The sequence below is a fragment of the Camelina sativa genome, chromosome 2 (genome assembly GCF_030686135.1).
Source record: "Camelina sativa cultivar CO46 ecotype springtype chromosome 2, ASM3068613v1".
In the NCBI taxonomy this organism is placed as follows: Eukaryota; Viridiplantae; Streptophyta; class Magnoliopsida; order Brassicales; family Brassicaceae; genus Camelina; species Camelina sativa.
This window is the reverse complement of record NC_141881.1, coordinates 19072229-19088936: the sequence shown is the minus strand read 5'-3', so window position 1 is coordinate 19088936 and position 16708 is coordinate 19072229. Positions and strand designations below refer to the sequence as shown.

Below are 16708 nucleotides of genomic sequence, written 5' to 3'. Positions count from 1 at the left end.
CTATTGTTTCTTATTTCAATTTTAGTGAATTTTTTTTATTTAGATATTCTTGTACATGTTTGAAATAATAATGGTTTACCACATAATTAGAATTAACAACATGGAAATAATAGTGGTTTTACCACACTATCTTTTAAATAAATTATATCTGAAAATCATTTATGTAATTTGTTGGGCTTTATATGCCCTGTTATGTGCAATAAAGTTCTAATACTTTTGACAAAAAAAAAAAAACAAAGCGTCGATGATAACTTTGGTTTTCAATAGAAAAAAAAACACAAAAAGTGTGTATAACTTTACCAAAACTTAGAGTGGGAAATTTTCTGAAAGAAACAGGTGAAGAGGCGATTCTTCAGCCTTCCTTCCTCCTCTATCAATCCATCTCCAGAGATAATTATTTGGAACAATTGATTTTAGATTCTATACCAAGGTAAAACTATTTATATTTTTACTTTATATCTGAACAGGTTACAAGATTTCTTTTAGGTCTATATTACTGATAGATAGATAGAGTTTCAGGTGCATGCAAGGAATCAATGGATCCAAACTCAGATCAATAGCTCACTATCCACGCCCAAAACAAAAATCTGCAGGTTACTTAATTCGACTGTTTCCTCAAACACATCAGCTTCAGTGTATCGATTTTCTTGTCAGTCAAATCCACATCATCCTTCTGCTCACCATCTTAGATTTTAGCAATCGACATTCCATATTTTTCTTCACATATCTTCATGTTTATTGGTTGAATACACTTCGTTCAAATGTAGAGACTGCTTAGATGATGGGGTAGTTGATTTAACAGTCTCTTAACTTTAGGTCAATGTGAATGGACACTGCTAAAAGTTTGAAAATCAAGCTTCTATATTAATATTAATATTATATCTTACTATTGAATCTGGATCAAAAAAAATTATCCATAAGAAAAAGAAAAATAACTTACTAATATTTCTCATATTTATGTTTTTGTTAAATAATACAGAGAAAATGAATCAAATAATACCTATTGTAGGTTTTACTTAGCGAACATCTCGTAGAAGGCCAATGGTGGCAGTCATGATAATAAGTAAAACTTCGTTTCTATTTGGGAGAGAGCAAGTTTTTTCGTATTTTGTGTGTGTAAATTATGCGAGTAAGAGTCATATTTATATTGGTATGTAAAGATTGTAGGGTAGGGTTAGTAGTAGTTGGCTTGCCGGATATCTTGATGAGCTAGTAGAGAATATCTTCATCTTATCATAGTTTTGGAAACGTTTTAACAGGATTAAATCAAAAGCATTGGAATATGGTAGTAATATATTAGTAACTATGATTGTGATTATAGAATACAATTTTTAAAAATGGAATATTACAGAAATTGTAATCATAGTATCAACATTCCCTTATATGTCGTTAATGTTGTTTACTTGTTTCCGTTTCTGTGCTGCTAATTATGATTGTGAATATATAATATATTTTATATAAATCAACCAAAACAGAAATTGTAACTCTAGTACCAACTTTCCAAAAAAATTTGTATGTCGTGGTCTTTTTTTCCGTAGATAATTCGAAATTAAGCTTGGAAATCTCGGCTTAGTTGAATGTGTTGAGATCGGATTTGATATTCGTAATTCTTGTTTCAAAATTTATTACAATTAATTAGAATATTCTTTCTTTCTTAGTATTTAATTTGCTTACAGGTCTATTTGGATACACTTGTATTATATACAGTTCATATATTAATTGTGTATGTTTTGCTCTAAGTTATACATATCCTTATTCTGTTTTTAACGGCATTTCATGTAATAATCTTTAACCCTATGTCTACTTATAAAAAATGCTTCTCTTTTAATAGTATAGATTCATAAGTCACCTGACCAATAAATATGTGCCACATGGGTTTTATTTTTAATTTAAAAATATAACAAAATAAAAAGAAATTCGGCTGTTACTCTCCTAAATTATCGGATAATACAAGAAGATTCATGTTTTCAGAATAATAAATAAACAATTTTATATGTTCCTCTCTCCAATTAAAATGCTTCTTCAATCTCTAATATCTCCACGATCTCCATCTTCCATGATCTCAACTTTCTCTAATAACTTCTTTAAAATCCAATATAAAAACCAATACCCTAGCAAATTTCTTTCCAAAATTATTCGATAAAATGCTCATCAACAAAATGATAGATTTTTTTTAATGTCCTACTAAATCTCTACATTTCAGCCATGAAAATGAAACCATGGTCACCTTCTTTTGGAAACAATGTAAGTTGTTAACATCACATATTGGCCACCTCAAGTCTCTAACTCTCTCTCTCTCTCATTTTTTTGGGTCAATAGTCTATAACTCTCTCTGTTTTCATTTTTCAGTGATAGAAATCTGTTACAAACCAGTTTCATACCAGGAGTTCATTATGGTCGAAACAGAGTGACGCTAAGAGTGAAAAGAACATATTCATACTAACCTCACGACAAGGCAATTTTTTTTTCTACTCTTCCAGGTACCCCTCTTTATAGATACCAACACTAAAAAACCACCGGACATTTTCATAGAGATGAGAAACTCTTGAGTATCATTTTAATAATTACAGTAAAACCTCTATAAATTAATAAAGTCGGGACCTTGAAATTTTATTTATTTATACAGGTTTTAATTTATCTATAAATTAATAATTATTAATTTATAGAGACTTGCCTAATTTGGTAAAATAATATTAAAAATAAGATTTAATCTTTATAACTAATATTTTTATAAAATTTATTACAATAAAAATAACAATTATCATGTTTTGAAGATAACACTCAAATATTTTTATATAGTAAAAAATATTAAAAATAAACTCTAATAAAAATTAATGTGTAGATATATACTTATATATTTAGATAATGTTAGATAATTATTATTTTATATTATTGATGAGACCATATATTTACAAAGAAGTTTCAAAAAAATTATTATTTTATTATATTATCGAATAGTGTCCAAAATTACGTTAGTCCCAACTTGGGACCGGAGAAATTTATTAATTTATAGAGATTATTAATTTACCGAGTATTGATTTATAGAAGTTCTACTGTAACTCTTTTTTTTGTCCACTCCTCCCTCAAATTATGATAAAAATCTGTAACTGTATTTCTATCAAATCGTAATATACGGATTACAAAATCCAAAATATTAAATTCATTTTAACAGTAGTGAATTTTTTTTTTTTTGATTTAACAGTATTGATTTAATATTACGTTAAGAATCTAAAAGAATTATCATTAAAATAAACAAATTATATCCGTGCATAGCACGGGGTTATATACTAGTATGGAGTAATAAACACAAAGCTTAACTGCTTGAGAAAGTAAATTTAAGCTTAACTGTTTATATGATTCAACCGTTTAATTAATTTGGTTCAGTTTTGACCACTCTGTTAGAGTACTATCCTGAACCAGTACCTCTTTATTATTCAACGATGGTTTATTTTGGTCATTGGAATATGAAAGAACTCAAAAGACAAAACACGTTTTTAATTTCTAGTTATGTAATTTACTCCTTCAGGATGCACAATTGATTTCAATTTCAAAATTTTTGATTTTTCTAGCAATGTATTTACTCCTTTACGATCAGAAGGGTTTTTGTTCCCGTATAGTGTAAACCGATTAGGGTTTATGACTTAGCTTCTTCCTCCAATTTGTGGACAAACTCAAGTTAAATGCAAACAAAGCTCCTTCGGGAAGGACTCTCAATGGAGTGCTTTGGTTAGCAGAAGCGAATCTGAAGCAAAAGAAACTCTGTTGAAGCCTAGGTCTAGGGCTTGTTGAAGAGCGAGGAGGAGAGCAATCGACTGCTTTCATGTTCATGTTTAAGCTATGATAATCTCGAGAAACAGTTTATTTTATTTTTTTGCAAAAAAAAATATATATATATATACTAAACTATATATGATCAAGGAAAACTTAAATTTAATAACCAATCAGAAATACCCGGTATAACCAAATATATCCACCTAATAAGTAAATTTAAACTGATCGATTTTATCGTCTTTAGAGAATAAAAAAAGGTGGGCAAACCTAGAATAAAAAGGATTACTTGTCTAGGGTTTTCGTCTCTGCACAACCTAGCTGTCGCTCTTCTCTTTTCATTTAATACTTTTCCATGGATAAAGATATTTCTGAAGAAATGTTCTGCATCCACAGCCGATGTATAATTTTCTTCCTTATATGGCTTTCTTCTTTACTCAGTGTTTAACAAAAAAATTCTCTATTAATGGTTTTTCACAATTTGACTGGAATTTTTTTTTTAACAAGAATCAGACATATGCATATACATATACTATTGTGTGTCAATCTTGATTTTTTTCTTTTTATTAAATATTTTTATTATACCCATCCACATAGGATATCTCTGCTTTAGTTTTGGATGTCTTTTGTAAAAAAACTTGCAAATATAGGTCTGTACTTGAATGATTTTTTTTTTTTTTTAATTTGAGTTTTTAAGGTTATTGAAATTTTAATACTTTTTTTTTCTCTCTCTCTCTAGCTAAGGGAGAGTCTGATGATTCAGTGGTAGCAATTCTTAAGAAGCAAAAGAAGGTATACTCTGGAACCTAGAAAGTTTGACAATAACTTCGTATTACTTTTCATCTCAAATAATTATTTGTGCTTTTTTTTTTCTAATTTATTTAATGGCAGGAAATCGATGAAATTACTAAATCTTTGAAAGAGATGTCCGAAGTTATCAAAACCCTACAGGATAATTCACTGACAAAGGCTGATCTAGAGGATATATTATCGAAGGTATATGTTTATTTTTATTCTGTATATAAGTGTTTTTCTATGACTCTATCTTTGTGAAATGATGCTGTAAACTTCGTTTCTGATCTATATGTTTAATTGTAAACCTCTACATATATAAGTGTGTTTTCTAGGACTATTTGCTTAATTTGTAGGTTGTGAAGGTAATAATACTGTAAACTTTGTAGCTGATCTTTTGTTTGATTTCAAACGTTTCTTAAAAATTGAAACTTTCGACTGAGTGATTCACTCCTATCGTGTTTTCACTAAATATTTTCGTCTATATATATAGGAGAAAGAAACTCCAAATAAAATGGTGGAACCGATAGTCGAGTGCTGTTTTGAAATTGGAGGTGCCGAGGGAAACAATCTGGATACCATATTCGTTAGAGGATTTGATTGTTCCTTCCCCAGGGATGTTATCAAGAGCACACTGGAAAAACATTTCGCTTCATGTGGAAAGATCACAAGGGTTTTTGTTCCCATAGAGTGTCATACCGGTTCTCCCTTAGGGTTTGTGACTTAAGCTTCTTCATCTAGCTCCTATTTGTTTGTGACAAACTCGAAGTTAAAATGCACACAAAACGACTGACGACTTTCTTTTTTCCTTGGCTTTCTCTTTTTTTTTTTTTTTTTTTTTTTTTTTTTTTTTTTTTTTTTTTTTGCAGATATGCTTTCATTAATCTGAGAAGAGGTCCAGAGAAGGCGTTGCTACTCCATGGTAGTGTCTTGGGAAAGTTGAAGCTTGAAGTTGTGATGGCTAGTCGTAGAGAAGAGTACTATGTCTATCATAACTTCAAAGGTTGTCAACGTTGCCGTATGGCTAGCCACCGACTCCCATTAAAAGCTCATGGTAGTCGTATACATCGAATAAATGGTGGTCGTATAGATCCCAGGTACATTCATTAATCTGTTCTTAAGTCTTGAATCTTGATAACAAAGGAACTTCTCATTAGTTTTTGGTTGTTTTTTGCTCTTGTTAATGATAGATATTAGACATATTCTGTAATTAATTCTGATTGATACGATACTTGCATATCAAGTGTAATCACTTGTGTATCATTTGTAATCCCTGTAATTACGGTTCATGACCGTGTATATATTTTCCTCAATGTCAATACATGATCCCTCAAGGAAATTCATTATCTTTCATGGTATCAGAGCCTCCTTGCCTCTGATTTTCTTTCTCTCTTGAGTGTCTTTTTCTCCTTCCTTTCCTTCACTTCTTTCTCTCTTTCTTCGTTTTCAATGGCTGTCCCTGCTGCTAACACCGATCGAGCTTTTGGTGTCACCAACATCAAATCTTACATCCCCCTGATCCTGGATCTTGATGACCACAACTATGACGCCTGGCGAGAGCTGTTTCTCACTCACTGTCTTGCTTTTGACATCTCTGGACACATTGACGGCACCTCTCTTCCCACTGGCCCAGACGACATCCCATGGAAGAAACGTGACGGTTTGGTGAAGCTTTGGCTATATGGCACTCTGGCTCCAACAACTCTTCCGCAGCTCATTTAAAACCGGCGGTTCCGCGCGTGACATCTGGCTCCGCATTGAGAATCAGTTCCGCAATAACAAAGAGGCACGCGCGATCCAACTTGATAACGATCTCCGTACGCTCGAAATCGGCGACCAATCAATTCAGGACTATTCTCAGAAACTCAAGTCTATCTCCGATCTACTTGCGAATGTTGATGCCCCTGTCTCTGACCGCACTCTTGTCATGTATCTCCTTAATGGTTTGAATGGCAAGTTTGATTACATCATCAATGTAATCAAACACAAAGACCCCTTTCCAAGCTTCGAAACTGCTAAATCCATGCTTGAGATGGAGGAATCACGTCTCAAGAAAGTGCAGAAACCAGTCGCCAGCCACAGCGACTATGCTTCCTCTTCCTCGGCCCTCACGGTGACCGGTCGCCCAGCTCCTCGCTCATCCTACAACACCAGAGGCACTCGCCGCCACAACAACAACAGGTTTAGAGGTCGTCACAACACCTTCAGACCTAATTTTCCTACTTGGGCCCCTAATTACTGGCCCAGTCCATATCCGAATTGGCCAAATCAGCCCATGCCATGGTCGCCTATGAATCCACAAACTCGTGGCCTCCTTGGTTCTCGACCTTCGTTTCCTCATCCACCACAAGCGCACATCACCGATCAGCAGCCTACGACAGACTTTGCCCATGCTTTTAACACGATGACGCTAGCTGATCCCTCTGCTGCCGACTGGTACATGGACACCGGAGCCACCGCTCATTTAGCCGCCTCCGCAGGTATGATTCACTCTAATCTTAATACTAACATCAAGCACTCTGTCATTGTTGGAAACGGATCATCAATTCCAGTTACTTCTTCTGGTTCCTCTTTCATTCCCTCTCGTTCTCGCCCCCTTTCTCTAAAACAGATTCTTGTAACCCCTCAAATTGTCAAAAATCTTGTGTCTGTTCGTAAATTCACGACAGATAATTGGTGTTCTGTTGAATTTGATCCCTTTGGTTTCTCTGTGAAGGATCTTCAGACACGACAGACTCTACTCTGCAGCAACAGCTCCAGTGATCTGTACCCAATCCCAGCTCCACTCAATCCCTCTTCGTCAACCTCATTTGCTTTCCTTGCATCGCCGAGCCTATGGCACAAACGTCTCGGTCATACGAATAATGCCACTCTTCGTTCTGTTATTTCTTCTCATTCCATTCGTTGTAATAAAAATGACAGTTTTCATTCTTGTACGGCTTGTCATTTGGGAAAATCAATAAAACTTTCTTTTTATCCATCTGATTCTACAGTTTCTAAACCTTTTGAGCTGATACACTCTGATGTTTGGACCTCCCCTGTCCCAAGCATCAGTGGTATTCGCTACTATGTTCTCTTCCTTGATCATCACTCTCACTTCCTATGGGTCTATCCTCTTCGTCACAAAAGCGAAGTCTTCTCCAAATTTCTACACTTCCTCCAGTATATTCAAACTCAATTCAATGCCACAATCAAATCATTTCAGTGTGATAATGGTGGTGAATATAATAACTCTGATTTTCACCACTACTTTGATACACATGGCATACACGTTCGATTTTCTTGTCCTCATACGTCTCAACAAAATGGAAAATCCGAACGTATGATTCGTACGATCAATAACATGATCCGGGCTCTTCTAATCCAAGCTCACCTCTCTCCTACATATTGGGTTGAAGCCCTTCATGTCTCAGTTCACCTTCTCAATATTCTTCCTTCCTCTGCCATTAACAATCAAATTCCCTACTCTATACTTTTCCACAAAGTACCCTCTTATGAACACTTACGTGTATTTGGGTGTCTTTGTTTTCCCAACCTAAACCATTCCAATCTACACAAACTATCACCCCGTTCCACACCTTGTCTTTTTCTTGGTTACCCTTCTCATCATCGTGGCTATCGGTGTCTTGATCTCAAAACCAATAAGATTATCATCTCTCGCCACGTCCTCTTTGATGAGTCTGTATTTCCAACCGCGGAAAAACAACCCTCACTTCAACCCTATGAGTTTCTCGACCTCCCTGATGAACCTTCTGCTATCTTTCAAAATATTCTTCACAACTCACTACCCACTCCTCCAACGACCCAACCAGCTCCCCCACCTCCACCGAACCAACCTGCTCCCACCATCGTTGCTGAACCGCCTGCTCCTCCTGCTCCCTCTGGTCACTCAATGACCACGAGAAGCAAGCATGGCATTCGCAAACCCAAATAGGTCCTATCGCTTCTCACCTCTGTCTCTCCTCTACCAAAAAGTCATCTCACCGCCCTTGATGATCCTAATTGGAACCCGGCAATGACAGATGAGCATGGTGCTATGATTAAGACTAAGACGTGGGATCTGGTTCCTCGCCCTAAAGGGGCAAATATTGTCCGATCTATGTGGCTGTTCAAACACAAATACGATGCAGGTGGGTCACTAACACGTCATAAAGCTCGTTTGGTAGCTAATGGTAAATCTCAGGAAGCTGGCATTGATTTTGATGAAACATTCAGCCCTGTTGTCAAGCCAGCAACTATTAGGACTGTTCTCAATGTCAGTCTTGCTCGTAACTGGCCAATCCATCAGCTTGATGTCCAAAATGCATTCCTCCACGGCGATCTCGATGAAACAGTCTACATGCATCAACCACCAGGCTTTGTCGATCCAGAGCATCCTGACTATGTGTGCAAGCTACGTAAAGCTAAGCCCCACGAGCTTGGAATGCACGGTTTGCAAAATATATCCGCACTCTTGGTTTTCACTCTTGTAAAACTGATGCTTCTTTATTTGTTTGCCGGAAAGGGACACAACAGGCGTATATCCTGCTATACGTGGACGACATTATTCTCACTGCCTCGGATGACTCTTTTCTTCACTTGATCATTGCCTCCCTCAAAACAGAGTTCCCGATGACACACATGGGACGACTGAGTTTCTTCCTTGGCATTAAAGCGGACTTCAACACCAACGGTCTCTTTCTCAGCCAAGCAACATACGCACAAGACATCATCAATAGAGCTGGCATGTCTACTTGCAAACCCTGTCAAACACCTGTCGATGTGAACTCGAAACTCTCTGCTGACGTCGGTGATCTGGTCTCCGATCCCACGGCTTATAGGCGCTTGGCTGGAGCATTGCAGTACCTAACCTTCACTCGTCCAGATATCTCCTATGCAGTCCCACAAATCTGCCTCTTCATGCACTCTCCACGTCAACCTCATCTTCAAGCTCTCAAGCGGATCATCAGATACGTTCAAGGGACCAAGACTCATGGTTTACAGCTTCTCAAAGGTTCTATCGACACACTCACAGCTTACTCTGATGCTGATTGGGGCGGCTGTCCAAACACCCGTCGTTCCACCTCAGGCTACTGTGTTTACCTTGGCTCTAACTTGATCTCTTGGTCTTCTAAACGACAACCTACCGTCTCTCGCTCAAGTGCAGAATCTGAGTACAAAGGTGTGGCCAATACAGTTGCGGAGCTTTGTTGGATACGCAGCATGTTGCTTGAACTTGGCTGCCCCATCACAAAAGCCTCCATCGTCTACTGTGACAATGTCAGCACAGTTTACCTTGCTACCAACCCAGTAAAGCATCAACGGACCAAACATATAGAAATCGATATCCACTTTGTCCGAGAAAAGGTGGCAATGGGTCAAGTCAAGGTTCTTCATGTCCCCTCTTCACTTCAGTTCGCAGATATCTTCACAAAAGGTCTACCCACCATGCTGTTCAATGATTTCCGTTCCAGCTTAACCGTCTGTAGACCCGACATTTAAACTGCGGGAGGGTGATAGATATTAGACATATTCTGTAATTAATTCTGATTGATACGATACTTGCATATCAAGTGTAATCACTTGTGTATCATTTGTAATCCCTGTAATTACGGTTCATGACCGTGTATATATTTTCCTCAATGTCAATACATGATCCCTCAAGGGAATTCATTATCTTTCAATGCAGGATGCATTGCACTTCTTCTGATGAAGAGGATTCTGATGATGAAGAGGATGGTGATGAAGCAATGGTGACCAACCACAGCTAGTATGTATTGGTCGTTTTTTTTGTTTTGTTACTGCTATAATGTCTTTATCGACCAACATCAGTAATTTTTATGTTCATGTGTGTTTAACTTGAATAAGGAAAACTCTTGTATTGTGACTCCCGCTGTTTCATAATTTATGCAAGTTTTTATGTTTTGCTTATATAATATTATGTTCATAACTAATTTGAGTTTGTGAAATAAATAGTGTTAGCTCGCAAAGGGCACAGTCAATTTGATGTTATATGACATTGTCAAGTGAATTTTGCAGTTTTTTTTATAAATAAATAAAATCTGAAGTGCTAATTAGTTCAAAACTCTGACAAAACAAAACAAGCAAAAAACTGAATTCATAGTCTTTCTCTGCTTCATGGTTGAACCGCAGCAGAATCGGCACTGTTAGTTTCCTTCTGTTTTCTTTCAGCTTGAAGGGATCTGCATAGCGACTCAAGCTTATCTTTCTGTTTCTTAGTCTTCTCCAACAGTTTCTTCAATCTTTCACGCTGTTCAATGTCAACCAAAAACCGTGATTTTACTGATTTCATAAACAAAATCTACAATTAAAAAACCAGACGGTTTCGTTTGTCTTTTACCTCTTCAACGAGTTCTATGAGAGTGATGTCCGACTTCTCACTTTTGCTCTTCAAGAATGCGTTTTCTTTCCTAAGTTCTTTGATTGCTTTTGACATCTACTCAAAACACCAATAGACACAGGATCAAGTTTAATAAGATCTCAGAGAAATAAAACGTCTGGTCTTTCAAAGAACAATGAAGACAGTACAATGGTGTTACCTTATCGATTTCTTGTTTGAATGTTTCAAACACCTCGTTGCTCTTCACCAACGCGTCCTGCATAACCAAAAGTCTTTCACTTTACTTTCTTTTCATATAATATCGACTATATTAAAAGAGAATTGCATCACACCCAAATCAAGCAATATAACTATCGGTGATCATATTGAATCGAGAAGATGATAAAAGACTTATTTAGGAAGTGTAAAAGGAGAAGAGAGCAGACCTGGAACTGCTGGAATTTATCTCCATCAGCAGTTAGCTGCAACCGCAAATTTTTCTCAGTAGATAAAAGCTGAGAAACTTGGTCTGCATAAACTTTCATCTGAGATTGTTCATGGATGAGTTTCTCCTCATGCTGTTTAATTTTTAAAGCAGAGATCTGTAGCTCAAGTGTCTTCTGCTTCAACTGTTCATTCGAAAATGAGATGTTGTCAAGTATACATCACAGTTAAGCCAATTTTTTTTTTGGCTAAATGATGCTTCATATATAGTTGGAAAAACGAATATGTAAATTACTCTTTGCTCATGTTGTTGTTCTGAAAGTGTATATTGATCAGCCAGGTGCTTCAACTTCGTCCTCAACCTGGAAATTAAGAAACAAATCCACTGTAAAGGACATTTATAATATGTTACCGAGCTGGTACAGGCGAAGCCGTTTTATAATTTATACGCATGTAAGAATATAGTTTGGAGAATGTGATAAGCATATTTGTACTGCTGTTTTGACTTAATCTACAACAAAACTATACCTACATAGTAAATATACTAGAATTTTCTTATTTTACAAGTGAAAACGTTATGATGGAGTTCGTTTGGCTTACATCTCATTTTCTTTTAGCTGTGCGAGGCTTTCATCCTTTTGCTCGTCCAACTTAATGCTCACATCCTATTAACCAAAGAGGATCAGTATTCAGTATGGTAGAGAGTAAAAAATAGTGAATTAAGTAGAATATTCTGCTTTCGTTTTCGTAAGTTTCTGATGTTGCAAAAGCTTACAAGCAATTCATCAAACTTATTTCTATCAATCTATAACTTGAAACGATTTTCTACTATATATATAAAGTGAGTTCCAATTATTTCAAAGGACTAAATAGGTCTGTACGATTTCGATACTAACATGGGCCAATATTAGTGTAGAGATTTTCACAAAGAAGAAAAAGAGGTTTTCATGACTCTCCAAAGCATATAGCACAGAAGATTAATGGAGATAACCTCCTAACGGAATAGAACAAGGACCAAGAATGATGTGCATTTAGGATTTGCCTACTTAGGAACACAGAACAAAGCTATTTACACAATACTTGTTCCTCTCTAGAACTGCCAATACCAAAGGCAAAATGGCTCAGATTTTCAATATTCAGTAAATATCAAAACGCTGGGAAGTATTCACATAGAACTAAAATGTGGTCAACTACCTTTATTGCATCCTGGAACTTTGTCGATAAATCTGATCTTAAACTCTGTCCCTCAGTTGACACCCGCTTGCATTCTTCCTGTTATACAAAGGTACATTCAATTCACATACCAAAAACTTAGTCCCTCAAAACAAGACAAGAAAACATGGCACACCAAGTTGACTAAACTAGAAGAAAGAACATACCATCAACATTTTGTTTTGACGTTGTAACTCTCTACAAAGCGATTCAAGCTTGTCACGAACAGTAATAGCTACAGTTAAAAAAAGGAGAAAAAGATGAGTACAGACTATATAAACCATACAGCAATTAAAGTAACACAAAACTAGCTTAGCTTTACTGATTTCCTATTTACCCGAATCTCTTTCAGAAAGTACTTGCTGATACTTGAGCATGAATTCAAGAAACTCTTTCTCTGATTTAAACATATTCTTTGAACCCTTACGCTTAGTCTCAACCGTCTCCTGCATTTTCAACATCAGGAAAAATCAGGACAAATCATATATTACTTCTCAAAACAACAATGAACATACACAGCAATTCCTGCTACTCATCTTAACACACAAGATTCAATCCTATCAACATTTTGATATCCCAAAGATAGTGATAGTTCATCAAAGACAGAACATAAAAATACTAACTTGTTTCTTGGGTTTGAGCGAATCCATACTCTGACTCGACTCTGTTTCCTTAGCAAAGGTTGGATTTTGAGTTGACCCTTCTGATACTATACCTCAACAAAAGCAAACGTCAGGTTACAAAAGGAAGTAAAGCTTGCTTGAATCTTGAATTAGGTCATTTACTACTACTCACATGTTTGACAAACAGGAGGAGAAGCTTCTTCCTCTTCTTTATGCTCTAAGCTAAGCTTGCTCGAATCTTGAATTAGGTCATCTACGTCGTCGTCATCATTACCATCTGTTTCACACAAGGGAACGGGGAAAGTTCTCGGCTTCTCTGTTTTCTCGACGGCAACAGCTTCATGGTTGGTCTTCGGAGAATTGAGAGGTGGTGGCTCTGTAGCGCTGTCGACGAATCCATCGGGTAAGGAATCGACTTCGGGAAGCAAATTCGAGTGCGGTGACTCCTCCATTTTGTTTTTGAAACCCCTGGATCTGGAAACCTTATTTACGAATGACCTGAGATTGATTGAAATAAACCCAAATGATCTCTAACAATTTGTGACGCAATTGAGCAAAAACCTTATTACGGGTTATTTAATTTTGTCTTTAACTAAAATTTTAATCTTATTCTTATGTTTTGTCGGAATTTTTAATGTTATTTATTATACTATATAGTTTCTTGTTTAATAAAGTCTTCTTGAATTTTTTTTTTTTAAAGTCTTCTTGAATTTTTAATAATTTCAATATTATCAATTCATTATTACATGAGTTTGAAAATCAAATGTTATATAATTAAATGTTTGAAAATGATCATCTAAATAGATGAGTTTTTCAAGTTTGATATATTCTTACAATTGGTTTATACTTAAAAAACCAAATTAAAAAAAAAAAACAAAACAAAAACAAAAAAACTTAATGAATTGAAAACTAATTTCATGTGTAGAATTATTCTTCCTCTGTTTATTTTTAGTTGTCATTTTAGAGTTAAAATCTAATTTCATAAATTGGATTATGGTTACACTTTTAGATGTTTATAGAAAATAGATAGCCACTTCCCGACTGCGGACAAAAAACTTAAACGAAGTTAACCCAAACAATCCTAGATTTTAACAAAAAAAAAAAAAAAATTACTCAAATGTTATCCAAAAGTTGGTTTATTACTCAAATCTATAAATCTTTTGAAAATTACTAGAATGTTTAGTGCCCTGGGTGTAATTACAATTTACCCCTTGGGTTTTGTTTTCCGAATTTGAGTAAAAAAAAAAAAAAAAAATACACATCAACAAATTAAAATACACATCAGATATGAATTAACACGTCATTAAGCAGTTTTTTTAAGATCCACAGTTTTGTTTTCTCTCGTTTATATCAAAGAGAGGGAAAGTGAATAGTTTTAACTATTCACAAACCGCGAGAAAAAAAAATTATCGAAACTCTCGTCTCTCATCGCCGGCGATACTGTCATTGTCCACTCTCTTGCCGTCAATCTCCCGCCGTCATCTCTCGCCGTCATCTCTCACTGTCATCTCTCACCGTCTTTCTTCGTCGTCGCACTCTCTTTCTTCAATTGGTTCTCTCTATCTCTTCGTCTTCTTCGTCTTCTTCGTCTTCGTCTATCCGGTATGTGTCGACTGTTTAGTTTCGAGTTTTCCGGCTGAATGTGGGTTTTTTCGATGATTTACCACTGATTGTCGCCGTTCTTAATGACGGCTGATTTGTTAGATCTATTCGATTCGATGGCTGATTTACTTTTTGTTTTATGTTGCGGCTCAGTTATTTTAGGGTTTATGGCTGATTTGTTAGATTTATTCGATTCGATGGCTGATTTACTGTTTGTTTTATTTTGCTGACGGATGAGTTGTGACTGAGATATTTTGTGCTTTAGATCTGAGTTATGTGTTTGTGGCTGAGTTATGTTATGCTTTGTGTATGAGTTTGTTTTATGTTATGGCTGATTCATTTTATGATTTACTTATGAACTATAACAGATGTCGATGGTGATTATTTCTTCTGAAGAACAAGCAAGGGATTACCCCCCAAGACTATACGCTAAAATAGAGTCTAGAGATATAAACACAAATTTCAGGATGAAAGAATTCCCTCAGATTAGGGAATCAATAGGACTGGATGCGTGGGAAGAAACGAAGAAAGTACCTATTGGAATAATCTCTAAGCTAGTTGATAGCCAATTCGTCTGGTCTGGTAAGGTTGTTCATTTCCTACTATGTAACCAGTTAAGGGTACATAAGAAGGAGCTTTGGTTTGTGGTCGGCGGTCAACCTATCAGGTTTGGGTTGAATGAGTTTCATTTTCTGACGGGGTTAAACATAGACCCAATGCCTACTGAACGGTTTGAACTTGAAGAGGAACACAAAGATTTCTTCAGACTTTTGAAAGTGCCTGGTGGGGCAGGTCCAACGCTACTTGAACTCAGGGAAGCATTAAGAGTGTGCCGGGGATGGGTTAACCTTGATCATCGTAAATGGTTGGGGCTGTTGCTTCTTCAACACATTGGACTTTATGGTTTGCATCATAACTCTAGAATTCCATATGAAAGTGCCAAAAGAGTTTTTGATGATGAAGCAATGAAGACGTATCCGTGGGGTCGGTCAGCATTTGAAGCTCTTGTTGATTCCATAAAGATGTTGAACCCTACGGGAAAGTCGTACATCCTCAATGGGTTTACACCTGTGTTACAGGCTTGGGCGTATGAGTCCATCAAATGCTTTGGAGAACGGTTTGGGAATGCATCAGCTAATGATGGTGGCATACCGATGCTTCAATGGGGTGGAAACCGTACACGTTCATCGCTGGAAACCGCAATTGCTGAAGAGATCAAAGCGCTTGGTGAGGTAAGGTTTATATCTGGTTGAGTGATTGTTTAGTAATGGATGAGTTATGATGTAGTTATGGCTGAGTTATTGTTTAGTAACGGCTGAGTTATGTTTTAGTAATGGATGATTTATGCTTTAGTGTTGGCTGAGTTATGTTTTAGTAATGACTGATTTATGCTTTCATTAGTAATGACTGAGTTAAAACTTACTGATGGGTTTCATAATCTCTTATGTTACAGCTGCGTGTGATTAATATGGTTATGAAGGAAAATGGCTGCGAGCTATTTCATTTGTGGCCAGAAGAAGAAGACGACCCAGCAATCGATCGCCTGATCGAAGACATACATCTGAATACGTTTGTTAAAGGTTTTTGGGATGTTAAGGGGAGTGATAAGAAGAAAAAGAAAAAGAAAGCTGAAGCAGTTGTTGAGTCTGAATCTCCTCCCGCAAAGAAGCGGAAAGTTCAGAAGATGAAAGTTTTCAACAGTCAGGAAACTAGTGAAGGAGTTGCACAGGAGAGGAAGAAGAAAGGAAAAAAGGTAAGTGAGGAGGAAGATGCTGGGGAAGATGATCTCTACGAATTGATCTCTAAGTTATACACAAGGTTTGACACCGTTGATAGGAACATTGAAAATGTATCGGCGAATCTAGAGAAGAAGATGGATGAAAGGATTGAAACCAGGCTTGGATCTTTTGAGACGGACCTCAAACAGATGAAAGAGCTCGTGCTTTCA

General features: G+C 36.3%; 2 protein-coding genes and 1 long non-coding RNA gene across 3 annotated transcripts; 2 read left to right on the top strand and 1 right to left on the bottom strand.

Moving 5' to 3' along the window:
- Positions 1-277: 277 nt before the first annotated feature.
- Positions 278-659, top strand: LOC147948855 (uncharacterized). Its single transcript, XR_015580634.1, has 2 exons — positions 278-430; positions 520-659. It is a non-coding gene; the product is annotated as an uncharacterized LOC147948855 (long non-coding RNA).
- A 3464-nt stretch (positions 660-4123) lies between these two features.
- Positions 4124-10423, top strand: LOC104752442 (uncharacterized). The gene is made up of 6 exons (XM_010474581.2): positions 4124-4169; positions 4508-4560; positions 4660-4764; positions 5054-5274; positions 5430-5657; positions 10229-10423. Exons 1-6 carry the CDS (start codon positions 4124-4126, stop codon positions 10308-10310), a joined length of 735 nt encoding a protein of 244 aa, XP_010472883.2. The 3' UTR covers positions 10311-10423.
- Positions 10424-10558: 135 nt separating this feature from the next.
- Positions 10559-13797, bottom strand: LOC104725426 (uncharacterized). Its single transcript, XM_010444093.3, has 11 exons — positions 13331-13797; positions 13159-13244; positions 12873-12981; positions 12703-12770; positions 12518-12595; positions 11924-11988; positions 11619-11685; positions 11326-11508; positions 11100-11156; positions 10901-10996; positions 10559-10810 (listed from the first exon to the last, which is right to left on the bottom strand). The coding sequence occupies exons 1-11, from the start codon at positions 13608-13610 to the stop codon at positions 10676-10678; spliced, it is 1224 nt and encodes a 407-aa protein (XP_010442395.1). The 5' UTR covers positions 13611-13797; the 3' UTR covers positions 10559-10675.
- Between the last annotated feature and the right edge of the window lie 2911 nt (positions 13798-16708).

Excerpts from the sequence above, each read along its gene's own strand:
- LOC104752442 (XM_010474581.2), top strand. The coding sequence starts at position 4,124 with ATGGATAAAGATATTTCTGAAGAAATGTTCTGCATCCACAGCCGAT. Across the intron at positions 4,170-4,507 it reads GTTCTGCATCCACAGCCGAT|CTAAGGGAGAGTCTGATGAT; the intron begins GTATAATTTTCT and ends CTCTCTCTCTAG. Across the intron at positions 5,275-5,429 it reads CATACCGGTTCTCCCTTAGG|ATATGCTTTCATTAATCTGA; the intron begins GTTTGTGACTTA and ends TTTTTTTTGCAG.
- LOC104725426 (XM_010444093.3), bottom strand. The coding sequence starts at position 13,610 with ATGGAGGAGTCACCGCACTCGAATTTGCTTCCCGAAGTCGATTCCTTA. Across the intron at positions 12,982-13,158 it reads CGCTCAAACCCAAGAAACAA|GAGACGGTTGAGACTAAGCG; the intron begins GTTAGTATTTTT and ends TTGAAAATGCAG. Across the intron at positions 12,596-12,702 it reads GTCAAAACAAAATGTTGATG|GAAGAATGCAAGCGGGTGTC; the intron begins GTATGTTCTTTC and ends TTTGTATAACAG.